Source organism: Tachypleus tridentatus, chromosome 9, assembly GCF_004210375.1.
Source record: "Tachypleus tridentatus isolate NWPU-2018 chromosome 9, ASM421037v1, whole genome shotgun sequence".
Classification (NCBI taxonomy): domain Eukaryota; kingdom Metazoa; phylum Arthropoda; class Merostomata; order Xiphosura; family Limulidae; genus Tachypleus; species Tachypleus tridentatus.
In genome coordinates, this window is record NC_134833.1 from 65,984,414 (window position 1) to 65,999,286 (window position 14,873).

At 31.5% G+C, this 14,873-nt stretch overlaps 1 protein-coding gene across 7 annotated transcripts; it reads left to right on the top strand.

Annotated features, from left to right (window-relative positions):
• Positions 1-250: 250 nt before the first annotated feature.
• Positions 251-9,452, top strand: LOC143225338 (uncharacterized). 7 transcript variants are annotated; one of them, XR_013013802.1, is made up of 6 exons: positions 251-2,672; positions 3,716-3,950; positions 4,373-4,494; positions 6,524-6,584; positions 7,794-7,889; positions 8,604-9,452. XR_013013802.1 is itself a non-coding variant. In XM_076454558.1 (5 exons), the coding sequence occupies exons 3-5, from the start codon at positions 4,412-4,414 to the stop codon at positions 7,833-7,835; spliced, it is 186 nt and encodes a 61-aa protein (XP_076310673.1). In that variant the 5' UTR covers positions 251-2,672; positions 3,716-3,950; positions 4,373-4,411; the 3' UTR covers positions 7,836-9,452. The 7 variants fall into 6 exon arrangements, 1 of the variants encoding a protein (XP_076310673.1); XR_013013801.1 differs by having other exon boundaries at positions 7,475-7,889; XR_013013804.1 differs by having other exon boundaries at positions 251-729; positions 2,566-2,672; positions 6,524-7,889.
• Positions 9,453-14,873: the final 5,421 nt, after the last annotated feature.

The window sequence follows — 14,873 nt, forward strand, 5'->3', positions numbered from 1 at the left end:
TTCAAAACAAACAAATAAACTTTACATGAAATTCAAAATAAACGAAGAAACCAGAGTTCATTAGCTGCCTGAGTTATGATCTGTATATACCACTGAAATATCTGTTATGTACAATTTAGTGAAATGTACAAAAAAAATCTTTAAACGAAAATCACCCAGTCGTTATAGTCTGATAATAGTTTTTAATAAAATACACATCATTTCTACGCATGTCTAGGAACACTTTGTAAAACTAGAATCAGGTGTAGAATTTCGGGAGAAAGTGGAGTTGTCGTGATGTAAATGTGAAATGAAGCACCTTAATAATAGTATTATTAGAAATTATTGTAAATTGTAATTTAATTTTGTTTCGTGATGCTGACAGGTCATTTTATTTATAGCCAGTAAATAATATTAGTGAATTAATTAATCTTTTACTTGTAATGTTTTTTTTTTTTTTAAATGAGGGGTTGCACAAGTAGTAATAATTAATAATGGTAATACTAATACGGAGTGAGTAATAATAATGATTAATAATGACCAAATGTAACCACACAACTCATGGTACAGGTCAATATCTTGTGAAATAAAATTCAGTGTTTAATATATGAACTGTGGTGTACGACATTAATAAATTAAATATATAATCTAACTAGGTTACTTTAAGCGTGTGTTTTAATGCTGATAATCACTTCCGAACTAATATTGAGTTTAACATGGTTTTTTGAGTGACGGAATAAACTTAGTCTGGTAATACCAGTTATATTTTTAAGTTGTTTTATTATTTAACCATTTTAATGTGTGCTCTAAGCAGTAACTTGAATAGGCGATGAATCTTAAGAGATTATTTGTTGCCTAGGCTTAAAATATATAAAACTAATCTTAGTATTTTTTTAACTGCACTTCTAATAAACTTAAATAAAAGAATGATAATCTAGGTTTCACAGACAAATAAAGTATGAGTATTATAGAAGAAATATAATATTTTACAAAGTTGGACAGAAATTTTATTTTTAGTAATAAGTTTTTTGTAGTAATTCTAAAGCAAAAACGTCTGTGAAAATAGGTAACTAATAGCACCTAAAATTAATTTTGTGGAGAGTAACTCCTCTTACAAAATCAACATTACCAAGTAAATTTAATCTTCTATGGAGTAAAATATAAATATTATACACTGAACATGAAATATAAATAAAACGTTCTGGGTTTAGGCATCTACCATTATTGTATGAAATAATGAAAACAATAAAAGTTATGTTTACCCATCAAAACATTGTTTTTTTAATTCTGGTAAAAGTGTTTCAAAATATTTTTATTTAACTTATATTAAGTTATAGTATTTCTCTGTAACACCTAAATTTAGGGTTTGATCCCAACAGTAGACAAATTACAGACGGACCACTATTTAGTTCACCCTCATGTAATGATATTCCAAATGAAATATTTTAAATTTTTCTTTAAACTTGGTACAACACTTCATTTTAAAGAAAGAAATTTTAAAGTAATATAATTTCCTGAAAAAGAGCTAGGACTTTACAATATATTTTTATAGGTGCATGTACATAAAAGTATTGATGTGTGAATGTTTTTAACACTTAAATAGGAGCCATCATCAATTTATGCTGCTACCCACAACATTCATGCTGTTTAAAGGTTAAAGTCTATTAGATTGTACTATAAACATTATAAATATAAAAATGCTTTGTTTCTGAAACTGTGCCAGTCATTTTTCCATCTAAACTTTATTTCATATTTGACAACCAGGTGTATATTTTTAGATTCATTCCCATTTAGTTTGTTGCTTATGGGTGTAGACAAATTGGCAAGTTACCCACCATTCAGTCATACACAAAAGTTCAGAAAAGGAACACAGAATAAATATAAACAATTAATATATTTTTGCAAATGCTTTATCACATATCATTCTTTTTCCAGTTTTGAAAATATGCTAACATTCTGTATTAATCTCCAATATTTCATGTATTGTAAAGTATTGCATTAGTTTTGAAGGCTTGATGAATATTGATAGTGTTCATTCATATAAAATTAAGAACGTTGTATGGTTTTGTAAAACTTGTAAATGTTTTGATTGGATACTTGAATCACATAAGTGACTGTCATATCATAAAGACGTATCTAGAAAACACAAGTGACCAGTATTTCATTAAAGGAATTTACAGTTTTACACAGTTTGATTTGTGTAGGAGGTAACATATATACTACTATATATATTTGATATACATTTTGGTTCTAATAAAATACAGTGCATATTTCTACCACTTTACATGTTTTTATCTTTCCATAAAAGATAAAAGATAATTTATTAATTATTAATATTAAATTATTAATTTTGTAATATGTATGTACATATTAGCATTAGAAAAAAAGGGAAACAATGTAAGACCTAAGTGAACTGTGGTTATGAAGACTTGACTTCTACGTAATGAATACAAAGTTTCTAAAACTTGTGCGCTGGATTCCTCAGTTCAGTCACTTAAATAGCAATGTTGTGAAAGTTTTACTAGTGGTAATAATTATAATATGTATAATTCTACCTCTGCGTTGTCCTTCTGGCCGTGGATACAGTTACATAACTTTTTCTGATCTTGAAGTGGATGTTTATGTGTGTAATAGCGAGGAAAAAGAAGGCTCAACCATTTTGCAAACTTGTCCACTAATTCCTGAACATTTAGGTAATTTTTCTGTGTAAAGATTTTTCAATATAAATTTAACATGCTTATTATTGATTTTTAGGCTACAAGTAGATAAACCAATACAGTAACTACATACTTTGTATTGTGTAGAGATAGCTAAAATAACATGCAGGATTGTGGCTTTGATTAGTCTACAAACTGAAGAGTGGAGAAAAATGATATATGTGTGTGTGTATTGTCTGAAGTATAATTTAATAAAATGGTTACTTGTTCCAAAACATAAAAAAATAACAACAAGGTTCTGCTGTACTTATCTGTATAAACCTAATGTGACCAACTCACAATGGTTCAAAGATAAGTGTAAAGGCTTTGATACTCATGGTGGGCTCAGTAGAGATAGCCCATTGTATATTCTGTCCTTAACCAGAAACTAATGTGGCAAAGTTTACTAAAGTGTCCCTTAATTATATCAGCCTCTAAGCCTTATTTGCTACATTTGATTGGATAAATATACATAGTTATTTGAGAAAAATGTACTTTGTTATCTCCAATGTTTTTCAGTTTTCTATCTACATAATGTAATATATTTTGTTTCTTATAAGTTGTTTTATTTTAAATTTAAACCAAAGCTACCTAGAAACAAAAAGAAGTTAGGACAGTGAATGAATGTGAGAACAAATATTTTAAAATGTATTAAGATGGATAACATCCTCATTATCACAATTTCTGTTACAGACATGAGTATGTTTCTCAACTTGTGTGCGTTTGTGTGTTTTATAATATTATCAAATAATTTTTACTTGTACAAATCTGGAAAGATGTGTTTTAAGTAAAAGAATATGGCTGGATATATTCTAGAGCACTTTGGTGTTTGCTAATATTTAATGTTTGCACATTAATATTTTTGTAATTTTTATTTAACATGCTTTTCACAGTTGTAATGATAATGTACACCTTTTTGGTACTTTTGAAGACTAATTGTAATGGTGATTGTTTGTTACCGTGTTATTCTTAAGTGTACATCACTACACTCAATTTTTGAAGTTTGTTTTTTTTTCTTTGTATAATCTTGTTTTTTTCAGAAATATATTTTTCTGTTAAAACATCTGTGAATGAAACGTATCTGAAGAACCTACATGAAATACTGTGCATCAAGCCTGGTGGTCAATGGAAACCAACACACTGTAACTCTCAACATCACGTGGCACTAATAGTTCTATACAGAGAAAGAAAGTTGCAGCTGAATGTATTTCTGAAACACATTCATCCTTTTTTCAAAACCAACTTTTGAATTATAGAGTATATGTTGTTGAGCAGGTATGTGATTAAATGTTCTGAAAATGTGTATTTTAATGTGATTATTTTCAGGAGCCATGAGTATTTTGGCAGAAGCCATGGTACTCTTATCTCTTTATAATGAATTTGATGTTTGTATTCCTGTAACATAGATGGTTTTCTTCTCTGATAATTCAGTTTATGCTATACTCACTTAAAGTTTGGAGATGACTTGTTTCGATAATGAAACAAAAGTACAAAGTTTTAACAAAATTATGATAACATAATCTTGTTAAAACATTTATATTACTTATCCATTAAAGACAGTATCCAAACTTTAATTTTTTAAAAATTAGGTTCCTTGTCATCAAACTTAAATATTGCATTAAGCAAGCCAGTAGTGTATGTGTTTCTCATTATTGAGTTGATTTTGAGCTCTGAACTCTTCAACATTGGATTTTTAGAAGCACTGAAGGACTCTAACTACTATTGTTTTGTCTTCCATGATGTGGATTTGCTTCCAAAAAGTCCCCGTCACATTTTCACTTGTTCCAAACAACCCAGCACTGGACACTTTCAGATGCGTGTAAGAAAATTAAGATATTTTTTTTTATGAAGACACAAAGTACTTTATTACTTACAATGTGTTTGTAATTCAACTGAATGGATAAAGATAATGCAAATAATAGTTTTATTGTGAATGGAAATAAGTAATTATTGTACCAGTTTGTTTATGCACCTGTGACATTAAATAGGTTTGTCAAAGAACATAATTACACTATTATGTATACTATTACTTTTGGAAATTTTATATGGATGTCTCAATAATTGGACTTTTACTGTTTTGTAATCTACTTTACTCTTTGAATTTTTTTAATGTAATTGCTTTTACAAATACATTTAACTTTTGACCCTTTGTTCAGGGGACAAAATGCAAGAGCTGTAGCCTTTTTACAAATTGCCATTTTAAATTGTATTTTGTTCCTGACATCAGGTTAACCAAATATTCATTTTACACTAATTACTAATTTAGTGACGAGGTAATGGTTCAGTTCATGGTTGACGAGAGTAAACACTAGATGGCAGTATACAATATCAAAAAAGATAATTACTTCAAATGTTCTGGATATCATAAAAATGCAATATTTAAACTGCATGATAAACAAATATATTTTAAGTCATTACATGAATATTACTTTGCATTATGGCTTCTTAAATTGATGTATTAAATTCACAGATATTTAAGTACAAACGCTTGTTATCCATGGATTACTGTCGGAATTCTTTCTCTGATATACTGATTTTTAAAACCTTCTAGCTTTCATTGGACAAGTATTTTTATCATTTGAACACCACTTTGCACCTGGACTTGTTAGCATCAAATTAGACTAACATCTGGAGTATAAATACTTTTCTTATACATTTGATTTTTTGTATAAAATGGGCTTGTACATTTCAGTAAAAGCTTGTCTTACACATACACAAATCAAAATTATAGTCAACATTTCTTTTTCAGTACAAAGTCAATCCATCAGACTGACTGTATGCACTTTAATTTAATAAACTGGTTTTTTAAAACCTTTCAACCTTCACTTGTATCTTTATTAGTCTAGCAATTTATGCTTAAGTGTTTTTATATTTGTTTAAGTAAAGAAAGTTATTTTAAGCTATTGAAATTTCAGTGTTATTCACAAAATCCGTTTTTACGTATTATTATAATTCATTAAATTTTTCAACATATTTCTGGCTCATTTCATTTTACTGTGAGCCCTTACCACATATAACTAGTTAACTGATGTGAATAACTAGTTAACTGATGTGAATTTTCAACATCACATTTACACTTTTCAGATTTTTTTAATATGCAAATAAGTTTAAATTATTTCTCAGTAATTACATTTTTTAATGAAAAAAGTAAACGTCGTACTTTCCAAAGTAAAACGACAGTCTCAAGTCTTTTTTTTTTTACTTGCCATTTTAAAGATTTAAGTTTGATTTAACGGTTCATGAAAATAATGTCTAAGAACTATGAAAGACTGATTAATCATGTGGTTTCTTACTGTGTATACAACCAGTTGTTTTTGTGTTTTGTAACTGATGTCAACATTCATAATCTCATACTTTATAAACATATTTAAAAGGTTAAATAAAAACACTATAATGTGACACATGGCAATTGTTTTGTAAATTCTAACAATAGAGATAAAACAACCAAATAATCATAAACGAACTTAGTATGAGGGTTATGTCGACGGAGAATGACGATAAAGTAAAGAAAACAATGATAATCATAACATTTAGCTCAACTGATAGAATGTTAGAAAATGTCAGTATTACAAAGTTCACAACCTATCGTGTTTTTTATCCATTTGTAAGCGTAAATGAAACATGCATATTCGCAGTACTTATGTGTTGCATTTTGGTTATGTTTACAATATAAATATTTTTAAAGTACCAACTTTATTATGAACTTTAAAAAGATTTATTTCACTGTGGTTTAGCAGTACTTACAATAGCTGGTGAAAGACTGTTTCAGTTTGCAACATAAGCACCAGAAAAAGTCTGTTCAGCAAAGATGATATGATTTTGTTGATGATTTTATTTCGTTTATCCAGCTTGCCTTATCCAGGGCTGTTTGATGGAGTAATTGCTATCACTAGACACCAATTTGAACAGGTAAATGGATTTTCAAATGTATTCTTTGGATGGGGAGGTGAAGATGATGACTTTTATAATGGGTACTTTTTCAAGGTGTTTTATAATGGGTATTTTTTTCAAGGTGTCTTATAACGGGTATTTTTTTCAAGGTGTCTTATAACGGGTATTTTTTTTAATTGTGTGACTTTCTACAGAGTAAAAACCAAGACAACTTTATGAAACCACTTATAGTATAAACTTGAGACAGTCATGTGGTAGCATATAATAGCTGAGAAACGACTGACATTATTTTATAACCATGGGTTTACTTTTTATAATGTATATTTATCCTTTCATTCTTTGAACAGTGGATACATTTATTTTGAACAAGTTAAACCATGGATTCTAAATCTGTTTTACCGTGCTTTACTCTAAACTTTTTTGGTACTTGCATCCAAAAAAAACAACAAAAAATTAAAAAACACATGCTTTTGGTTTGTTGTCTACTTATAAAGTGGGTTAAAAATTAAATACAGTGATTAGGGTAGACTACTAATTTGTAATATATATTTCTAAATGATTATTTTTGTAATTTCTAATGGTATCAATCAAATGTTTGTACCTCTAAAGCTGAGCTTGTCGTACAGGTTGAAAATGAAGCTGTTAGTCCTGGTAAAATATTTATCTAAAAATGTTTAACATAAACATCTATGTTTTCATCTTACTTAACCTTCCTGCATTATTTCAGTTCTTCATGGATCTTTCAAATATTTTGATACATGTTTTTGTAGAAACCTATACACTAGAAACAAGTTTCACTTCTACATTTATTATGTTTAAACTGCTTACTTCCAGTCCTTTAACTCTGAAGCTCAGCATGTTGTTGTATGTTTTTTGCATGGTAATATCACTGTATATTGGTTATTTAGAAGGAGAAGGCCTAGGAACTGCTCTACGTTGAATACCACGATATTCAAGCTGTTGTTTCCTCATGTGACAGAACCTTAATAATAACTCTACAATCAGAAAGTCCTCAAACATGGGTCCTATTTGGATAATCCGAATTACTGCTCTTTCTTGGATCTGAACAACCAACCTTAATAATTCTTACACAAAATCTATAGTTAGATGTTACACTATACGGTTGATACGAAAAACCTGAAAATGTTCAGTTCTGAAAAATGTGTTATGTACAGTTATACTGCTATTCAGGATATTTAATTATTTCATATAGTTTTCTTTGTTCAGGATACTGAACAAAGGGTATTCGATCAACCGTTGGAAACCTAGTCTGTCTCGTTACACAGTGTTGTTTCATTCCAAAGCTGTTCCCAGTCCAAATAGGTTTGTGAATCTTTTCTTCATTAGATATATATAATATCAAGTAATCTACCATTTAATAAGTAAGGTTTCTGTATGACAGGTGTAGCTATCTAATATTTTTGGAGAAAACTAGAAAGAGAGAACAGCTGTAAATGTAGGAACAGTTATTATGTGAAAATTAACATTCAAACTTTGTTTTTCTACAGGACAAACTAAAGTTACTAACAAGAAATTGTGAGTAAAAGTAGCCACATTTGATAATGTTGGCTGAACATTAATGTTGCTGAATGTGTAACATTGATGATTTCATATTGTTAATAATTCAAATTTTTCGACAGAGATTATTCCAAAATCTAGTACATGTAGTTTCAGATAATCTGATGATAGCTAAAGTCTTGTAATTCTCATATTAAAATTACAAAATTTAGAACTTCAAGTGTATCATTTGGCTTTATTTGTGACATAAACAAATATAAAACTAAATATGTTTAAATGCGTCTGCAATTTTTCTTTGTGACTAAGAAATGGTAAATAATTTAAAACATTTTGTATTTTTATAAGTACTTACTGGCTCAATTAATAAAATTATACTTTAATAGCTTAAATATATGAAGAGACTTAAATTATGAATCAATTTTATTCATTCTTTGTGAGTGTAACTTCAACTTGTATTCTCACGTAACAAGATGTTTTTAATTAACATTTTTTTATTTCCGTTCGGATACACTTTTTTAGACCTGGCTATCAACGATATAACATTGATGGGCTAAACAATCTGAAATACAAGGTTGTGGAGAGGAAACAAAGACCGTTGTATACATGGTTGCTTGTTGATGTTAAACCCAAGTAATAAAAACAGTTGGAGGAGGTGATAACCATACCAGTTTTGGATTTTTAAACAAAAGTATATTAAGTTGTTTATATTTCATTATAATGTTGAGTAATTTTAAATTTGTGCATTTATTTCTATGGGAATTTCTTACCAAGAAATAGGTTCTTAAAGTTGGATACATATGTCAAGTTAGTTTGTTTGGAAAAACCTTATGTGTTATGTAATGTCCTGATCGAGTTATAAACATCTTGTGATACTTTTTAATGATAAAATAAAATTTAAAGATGTTCAATATAATTTTATAAAAAAAACAATATTAATAATGGTGAAACATAAATTATTGTTGAAAGTTATGTGAGTAAACCTAAAACAGATAATGCATGGAGAAATTCACCGTCTGTCTGAGTGCTGTAACTGAACTGTGCAAAAGCTGAAAATACAGTTTATTATACTGTTAAAAAGTGTATTAATAAATCCTTACGGATTACAAATAGTGGATAAAATATATGTTACTTCTATATGGTCATGGAAATCTCTTTTTTTCAGTTAAGCAATATCTATAATGTAAGGCTTTTCTAACTGTTAAATGCCTTTCATGTCCTCTCCATATGTAATCATCAAATTTTAGTATTTTTTTAACAACAGTCATGAAGGTATCACAGTACGAGTAACTGGGAAGAAAAAATATTATTGATGGATAAGCCAAATTAGGAACAAATATAAGTTTAATGAACAAAATAAAAGTTTTATTCTCGGAAGGTGTCGTGAGTTCTTGTTTTTACTCACTGTACTTTAAATGTTTGTACCTACTGTATTATAACATGAGCTTGAAATGTCTGTATCTATCGTATTGTAACACTGCATTAAATGTCTGTACCTACTGTATACCTACTGTATAAGAAACTCAACTCGCAATCTGAGGGTCGTGAGTTCGAATCCCTGTCGCACCAAACTGTCAGTCATAAGGGTGTTGTAATGTTACAGTCAACCCCTCTATTAGTTGGTAAAAGGGTTAGCATGACTGGCTGCCTTACCTCTAGTCTTACACTGCTAAATTAGGGACAGCTAGCACAGGTAGCCCTCGTGTAGCTTTGCGCAAAATTTAAAGAAAAACAAACCAAAACAAACCTACACATGCTTTCAGTGTTTGTGCCTACTGTATAATAACACGTGCTTGAAATGTTTTTACCTACTGTATTGTAACACGTGCTTTAAATGCTGTTCAGCTCATGTTGAAAATCTGAAGTCCTATAGCTCATCTACAAAAAAGGAAACAATGCATGTTCTCTGAATGAAAATGAAAGTAACACCAGGTTTGTTGTTAGTGACATAAAATATTGCTCCAACCTGCACAAAACTATCAACAATAGATGATCCATACTTTAGAGGAGAGAAAACTAGAAAATATACACTCTTTTAAAGGACCACTGTGGTACGTAACTTGTTCAATTTACCATGTATAAGCTCTTTTAAAGGACCACTGTATTACATAAGTTGTTGAATCTGTCAAGTATAAACTGATTTAAAGGACCACTGTAGTACATAACTTGTTCAATCTGTCAAGTATAAACTGATTTAAAGGACCACTGTAGTACATAACTTATTCAATCTGTCAAGTATAAACTGATTTAAAGAACCACTACAGCACTTGTTCAATTTACGAAGTATAAGGTGATTTAAAGGACCCCTGTAATACATGACCTGTTCAGTCTATCAAGTACAAGTATAAACTGTTTTAAAGGACGATTGGAGAATGAGAAGAGCCATTTAATTTGCACCTTTATGTACGCGATTTTTAATTTTAAAAGGGACGTAGTTGTCGAAGACTGACCTTTTTAAATTTGTAAAAAAAACAAAAACTGAAAAGGTAAAATAAGGGTGACCATGTTGACAATATCCGACAAATGCATTCAAATGTTCTTGCAGCTTACAGTAACGACAGAAAGTGTTCGTACCCCTGCGTCCCGAGTAGTTTTTTGCTCATAACTTAAAAAGTATCACGAGTTAACTAATAGACGTAAGACGTATAGTTTGTTATAAATATTATAATAACACACATCTACATCAGTTTTATGCAAGTTAAACGACAAATGAACTGTTTATGAACAAATAACAGAAAGTGTTCGTACAGTTCAGAACGTGTGGAAAAACTGATATTCCCGTAAAAATTTTGTTTAGTTTGGCGAATAAACTACATTATACCATTCCAGAACTAAACGCTGTGTTCATAATAATTGGAATTTAGCCAGCAAAACATTTACTTCCGGCAATTTAGCGCCGTCTCCTTCATTATCTGCTTGGTTATTATGGCGAACAGGAAACAACTGTCTAGTGATTTAAAAAACTGAATTAATGTAAAATAAAAGTCTCGTGTGTCTCTTTCCGGTATTGCTACATAACTTAATGTGCCAAAATCTACTCTTCAACTCATAATTACCAAGGCGCAGATAGCCCTCGAGTAGCTTTGCGCGAAATTAAAAAACAAAACAGAACAATAATTGCCAAGTTAGAGCTTAAAGGATCAAATGCTAATCTCCCTCGTTTCGGACGCCCCACCAAAATTCCAGAGAAAACCAAGAGGAAGGTTCTCAGAGATGTTAGTATGAACCCTCGTTTAACATGTAATGACATACAGAAACTGGGGTTAAAGTGAGCACCTCTACAGTTACGAACATGTTACGCTCTTCTGGGTTCAAAGCATGCCGTCCTCGTTGAACTCCATATTTAAAGCCTGTTCATTTAGAAGCACGATTGAGGTATACAAGAAAGCATGTAGATAAACCCTTTACCTATTGGAAGAGTATTCTTTGGTCAGACGAAACTAAAATCGAGAATTTCGGGCACAATGATGTTCGCTATATTTTCCGTATTAAGGGGGAACGAAATCTTCCAAAAAACACCGTTCCTACAGTTAAACACAGAGGTGGCTCGATCATTCTCCGGGGTTCCTTCAGCTGTTCTGGTGTAAGCAGTCTTCACCGCGTCAACGGAATCATGAAAAAAGAAGATTACGTTGATATATTAGGCACTCTATCCAGAATGATGCTCGGAACTTGCGGCTTGGGCGTCGTTGGATCTTCCATCGTGACAAGGATTCTAAGCACACATCGAAATATATGCAATCCTGTTTGCAAGGGATGCATATAAGCGTTCTGGAGTGGCCATCGCAGTCACCCGATCTCAACCCATTTGAAAACGTTTGGCAGGAGTTGAATACCAGGGTTCATCAGTGTCATCCGAAGATCTTGCAAGATTTGGAGGCCTTCTGTAAAAAAGAATGGAAGAAACTACCAGTCGAGGACTGTCAAACGATCATGGAGAACTATGAGGAAAGATTGCGCCAAGTAATTCACCTGAAAGGCTACACAACTGACCATTAAAGTAGACGCACGAATACTTTCTGCACCTTCTATGTTTTGTTATTTGTTTATAAACAGTTTAATTGTCTGTCAATCTACATAAAAATTTATGTAGACATATGTTAGAATAGTATTTATAATATACTATACTTTCATTATCCTAATCTTGATACTTTTTAACTTATGAGGAGAAAACTACTCACGACGCAAGGGAACAAACACTTTATGTCGTAACTGTATATATGTTTTTCTTAAAGAGTGTCAGGCCGAAGAGTTTTTACATCTTACACTTGATTTTTTTACAGAATGTTAGGCTTAAAACTTCTCGCAGCTTACCTGTGTTTTTCGTACAGAATGTTACGCTTTTGTAAAGAAAGACACTCCTATACAGTTGACATCAAATAGCAATTACATTATCTTTCTAATGATGTTTTTTTTCGTGAATTTAAAAAGCTGTGCTTTGTATTGTTTTTATTGATAGTATTACTTTAGGCATAATTTAAACATCGTTGCAGTATGCCTTTCCTTTATAAAGTACTACTTGCATTAGGCAGTGGTAAAGTTTGTGTACTTTGGGGGGTATAAGTTGGATCTGATGGTTACATCGGTTTATGTCCATGAATTATACTCTGACTTATAACTACGTGATTTTTTTGGTCATCAGCCCTGGATTACTCATTAAACAACATATGCACGTGCTTAGGGCACCAAGGGAAAGAAGTAGAACCACAGAGTTTTTCCCCTAGCTGTCATGCCCTTAACTCTTTTACTGCCACACTCAACTTTAGTCTATTGTTTTGTGATTGTCCTTATCTGTTGTGTTTGACTTTACTCTGCATTGTTAAAATAAGTTTTCTTTGGTTCGGTGAGTGACTAAAGTTTCCAGAAACTAGTAAACTATGTGTCTGAAGTAAGAAGTCATTGATTTGCGAAATATTGCTGTAAACAGCAGTTAAAATGTTGATAAAACTTCAGGTAAAAGATGATCGTATCTTATGATGTGATCTCTGACCCTGAAGATGAAATATTTTTTTCACTCATTCCTTCTCTTTTGGCTAATTATAAGAAATTACAGGCAATGGAACTGTTTTGTTTTACCTTTGACTACTTTATTCAGTCACATCCACAGAAAAATAAGTTTAATACCATAAAAACATAAATCAAACGAAATGGTGCCATGTGTGGAGAGACGTAGCTAGTTTTATGCTTTCTTCGACTTCTGTTTTCGCATGTTATATTTGGGTTATTGTCTCGTTTATTTTAGTTTTATTTTCATTAGCTTTGCATTATAAGTGTATTTCTCACTGAAGCTTTTCTGAGCAGTAATTTTATTGGCTTCAAACAACTTGTAAAAAAACTTCCTTTGTGTTTGAATACAAGTTTTGAATCATATTTTGTCATCATATTTTATTATATTTCAGATTTTGATCCCAATATGGTTTTAACAACTGAAGAACGTGTCATGCTCGTCGAACACGTACTCCGAGAAGGTGGTAGATACACAGATGTGGTGCGACAGCGATTTGCTGAAAAATTCCTAGACACACTTGTTCCACATCGCAATGCAGTTATTAATCTTGTTAATAAGTTTCGGGAAACAGGATCAGTGGATGATGCCAAACGCTGTGGAAGGCCAGCAAAGTTATCGGAGGAGAAACTGTTGGATATTTCTGACAGTGTGATGTAGAGTCCATCAAAATCATTACGAACGTTAGCTCAGCGGCATAATATTGGTCTCATAAGGTCGTCAGAAAGAAATTAAAGCTCTTCCCATACAGAATAATGGCGGAAGAAGAACTGGAAGCAACTGATAATGAAAAAACGAATACGCTATTGCAGATGATTTAACAGATTTATCAAAGAAAATTCAGCTAATGTGTTGGATGTGACCTTTTTCACTGACGAAGTATGGTTCCATCTCTCGGGTTACGTTAATTCACATAATTCAAGATTGTGGTCATCCAATAATCTTCACAGTTTGCACGAAACACCCCTACATGATTTCAAGATTGGTGTGTGGGTTGCGATTTCCAGACGTCGAATTGTTGGCCCTATTTTCTTTATGAACACAATAAACAGCGAGCGCTATTGTTCAGAGATTCTTCACACCTTCATCGGTCAAATGACAAGTGATGAAATCAATTACTCATGGTTTCAACAGGATGGTGCTACTGCCCACACATCTCACAGATCTATGCGGTTATTAAAGGAATGTTTTGGAGACTGCATTATTTCCAAAGACGTGTGGCCCCCCACGCTCACCAGATCTTAATCCACTAGACCTTTATCTATGGGGAGCAGCAAAATCTGCAGTGTATCGAGATCATTCGCGCACGCTGGATGACTTGAATGTAGCGACAACAGCATTCATTCAGTTTATTTCAAGCCAGCAACTGACAGCGGAATTTAGAAACAAAATAAGAAGGATCCAACTCTGTATTGATGTCAACGGGGTCACTTTCAACATTGTTTATAATTGTCATTCATACTTACCTCCTGCATTCTATATTGAAATATGTCTGTAAATAAATATATAAGTGCACAGTGACTTTCCGAACACCATGTATAAGAGTATTTGAGTATGTGTGTATTCCCTTGTGATTATGTATTAATATAAACAGATCTGAAGCTGAGATTTACTTAGGGGACAAATATGTTTACCTCATTCATGAATAGCCAACAAAAGTTTGTCCAATATGCAATTTTTGGACCCAAAAATGAAGGTCACAATTATATTCTCCTTAATATTTCATTGATCCAATTCTGACGTCATAATGCCCCGACCCGGCCTGGCTCTCTGGTGATATTTTGTAT

Excerpts from the sequence above, each read along its gene's own strand:
- LOC143225338 (XM_076454558.1), top strand. The coding sequence starts at position 4,412 with ATGATGTGGATTTGCTTCCAAAAAGTCCCCGTCACATTTTCACTTGTT. Across the intron at positions 4,495-6,523 it reads CTGGACACTTTCAGATGCGT|CTTGCCTTATCCAGGGCTGT; the intron begins GTAAGAAAATTA and ends TCGTTTATCCAG. Across the intron at positions 6,585-7,793 it reads CTAGACACCAATTTGAACAG|GATACTGAACAAAGGGTATT; the intron begins GTAAATGGATTT and ends TTCTTTGTTCAG.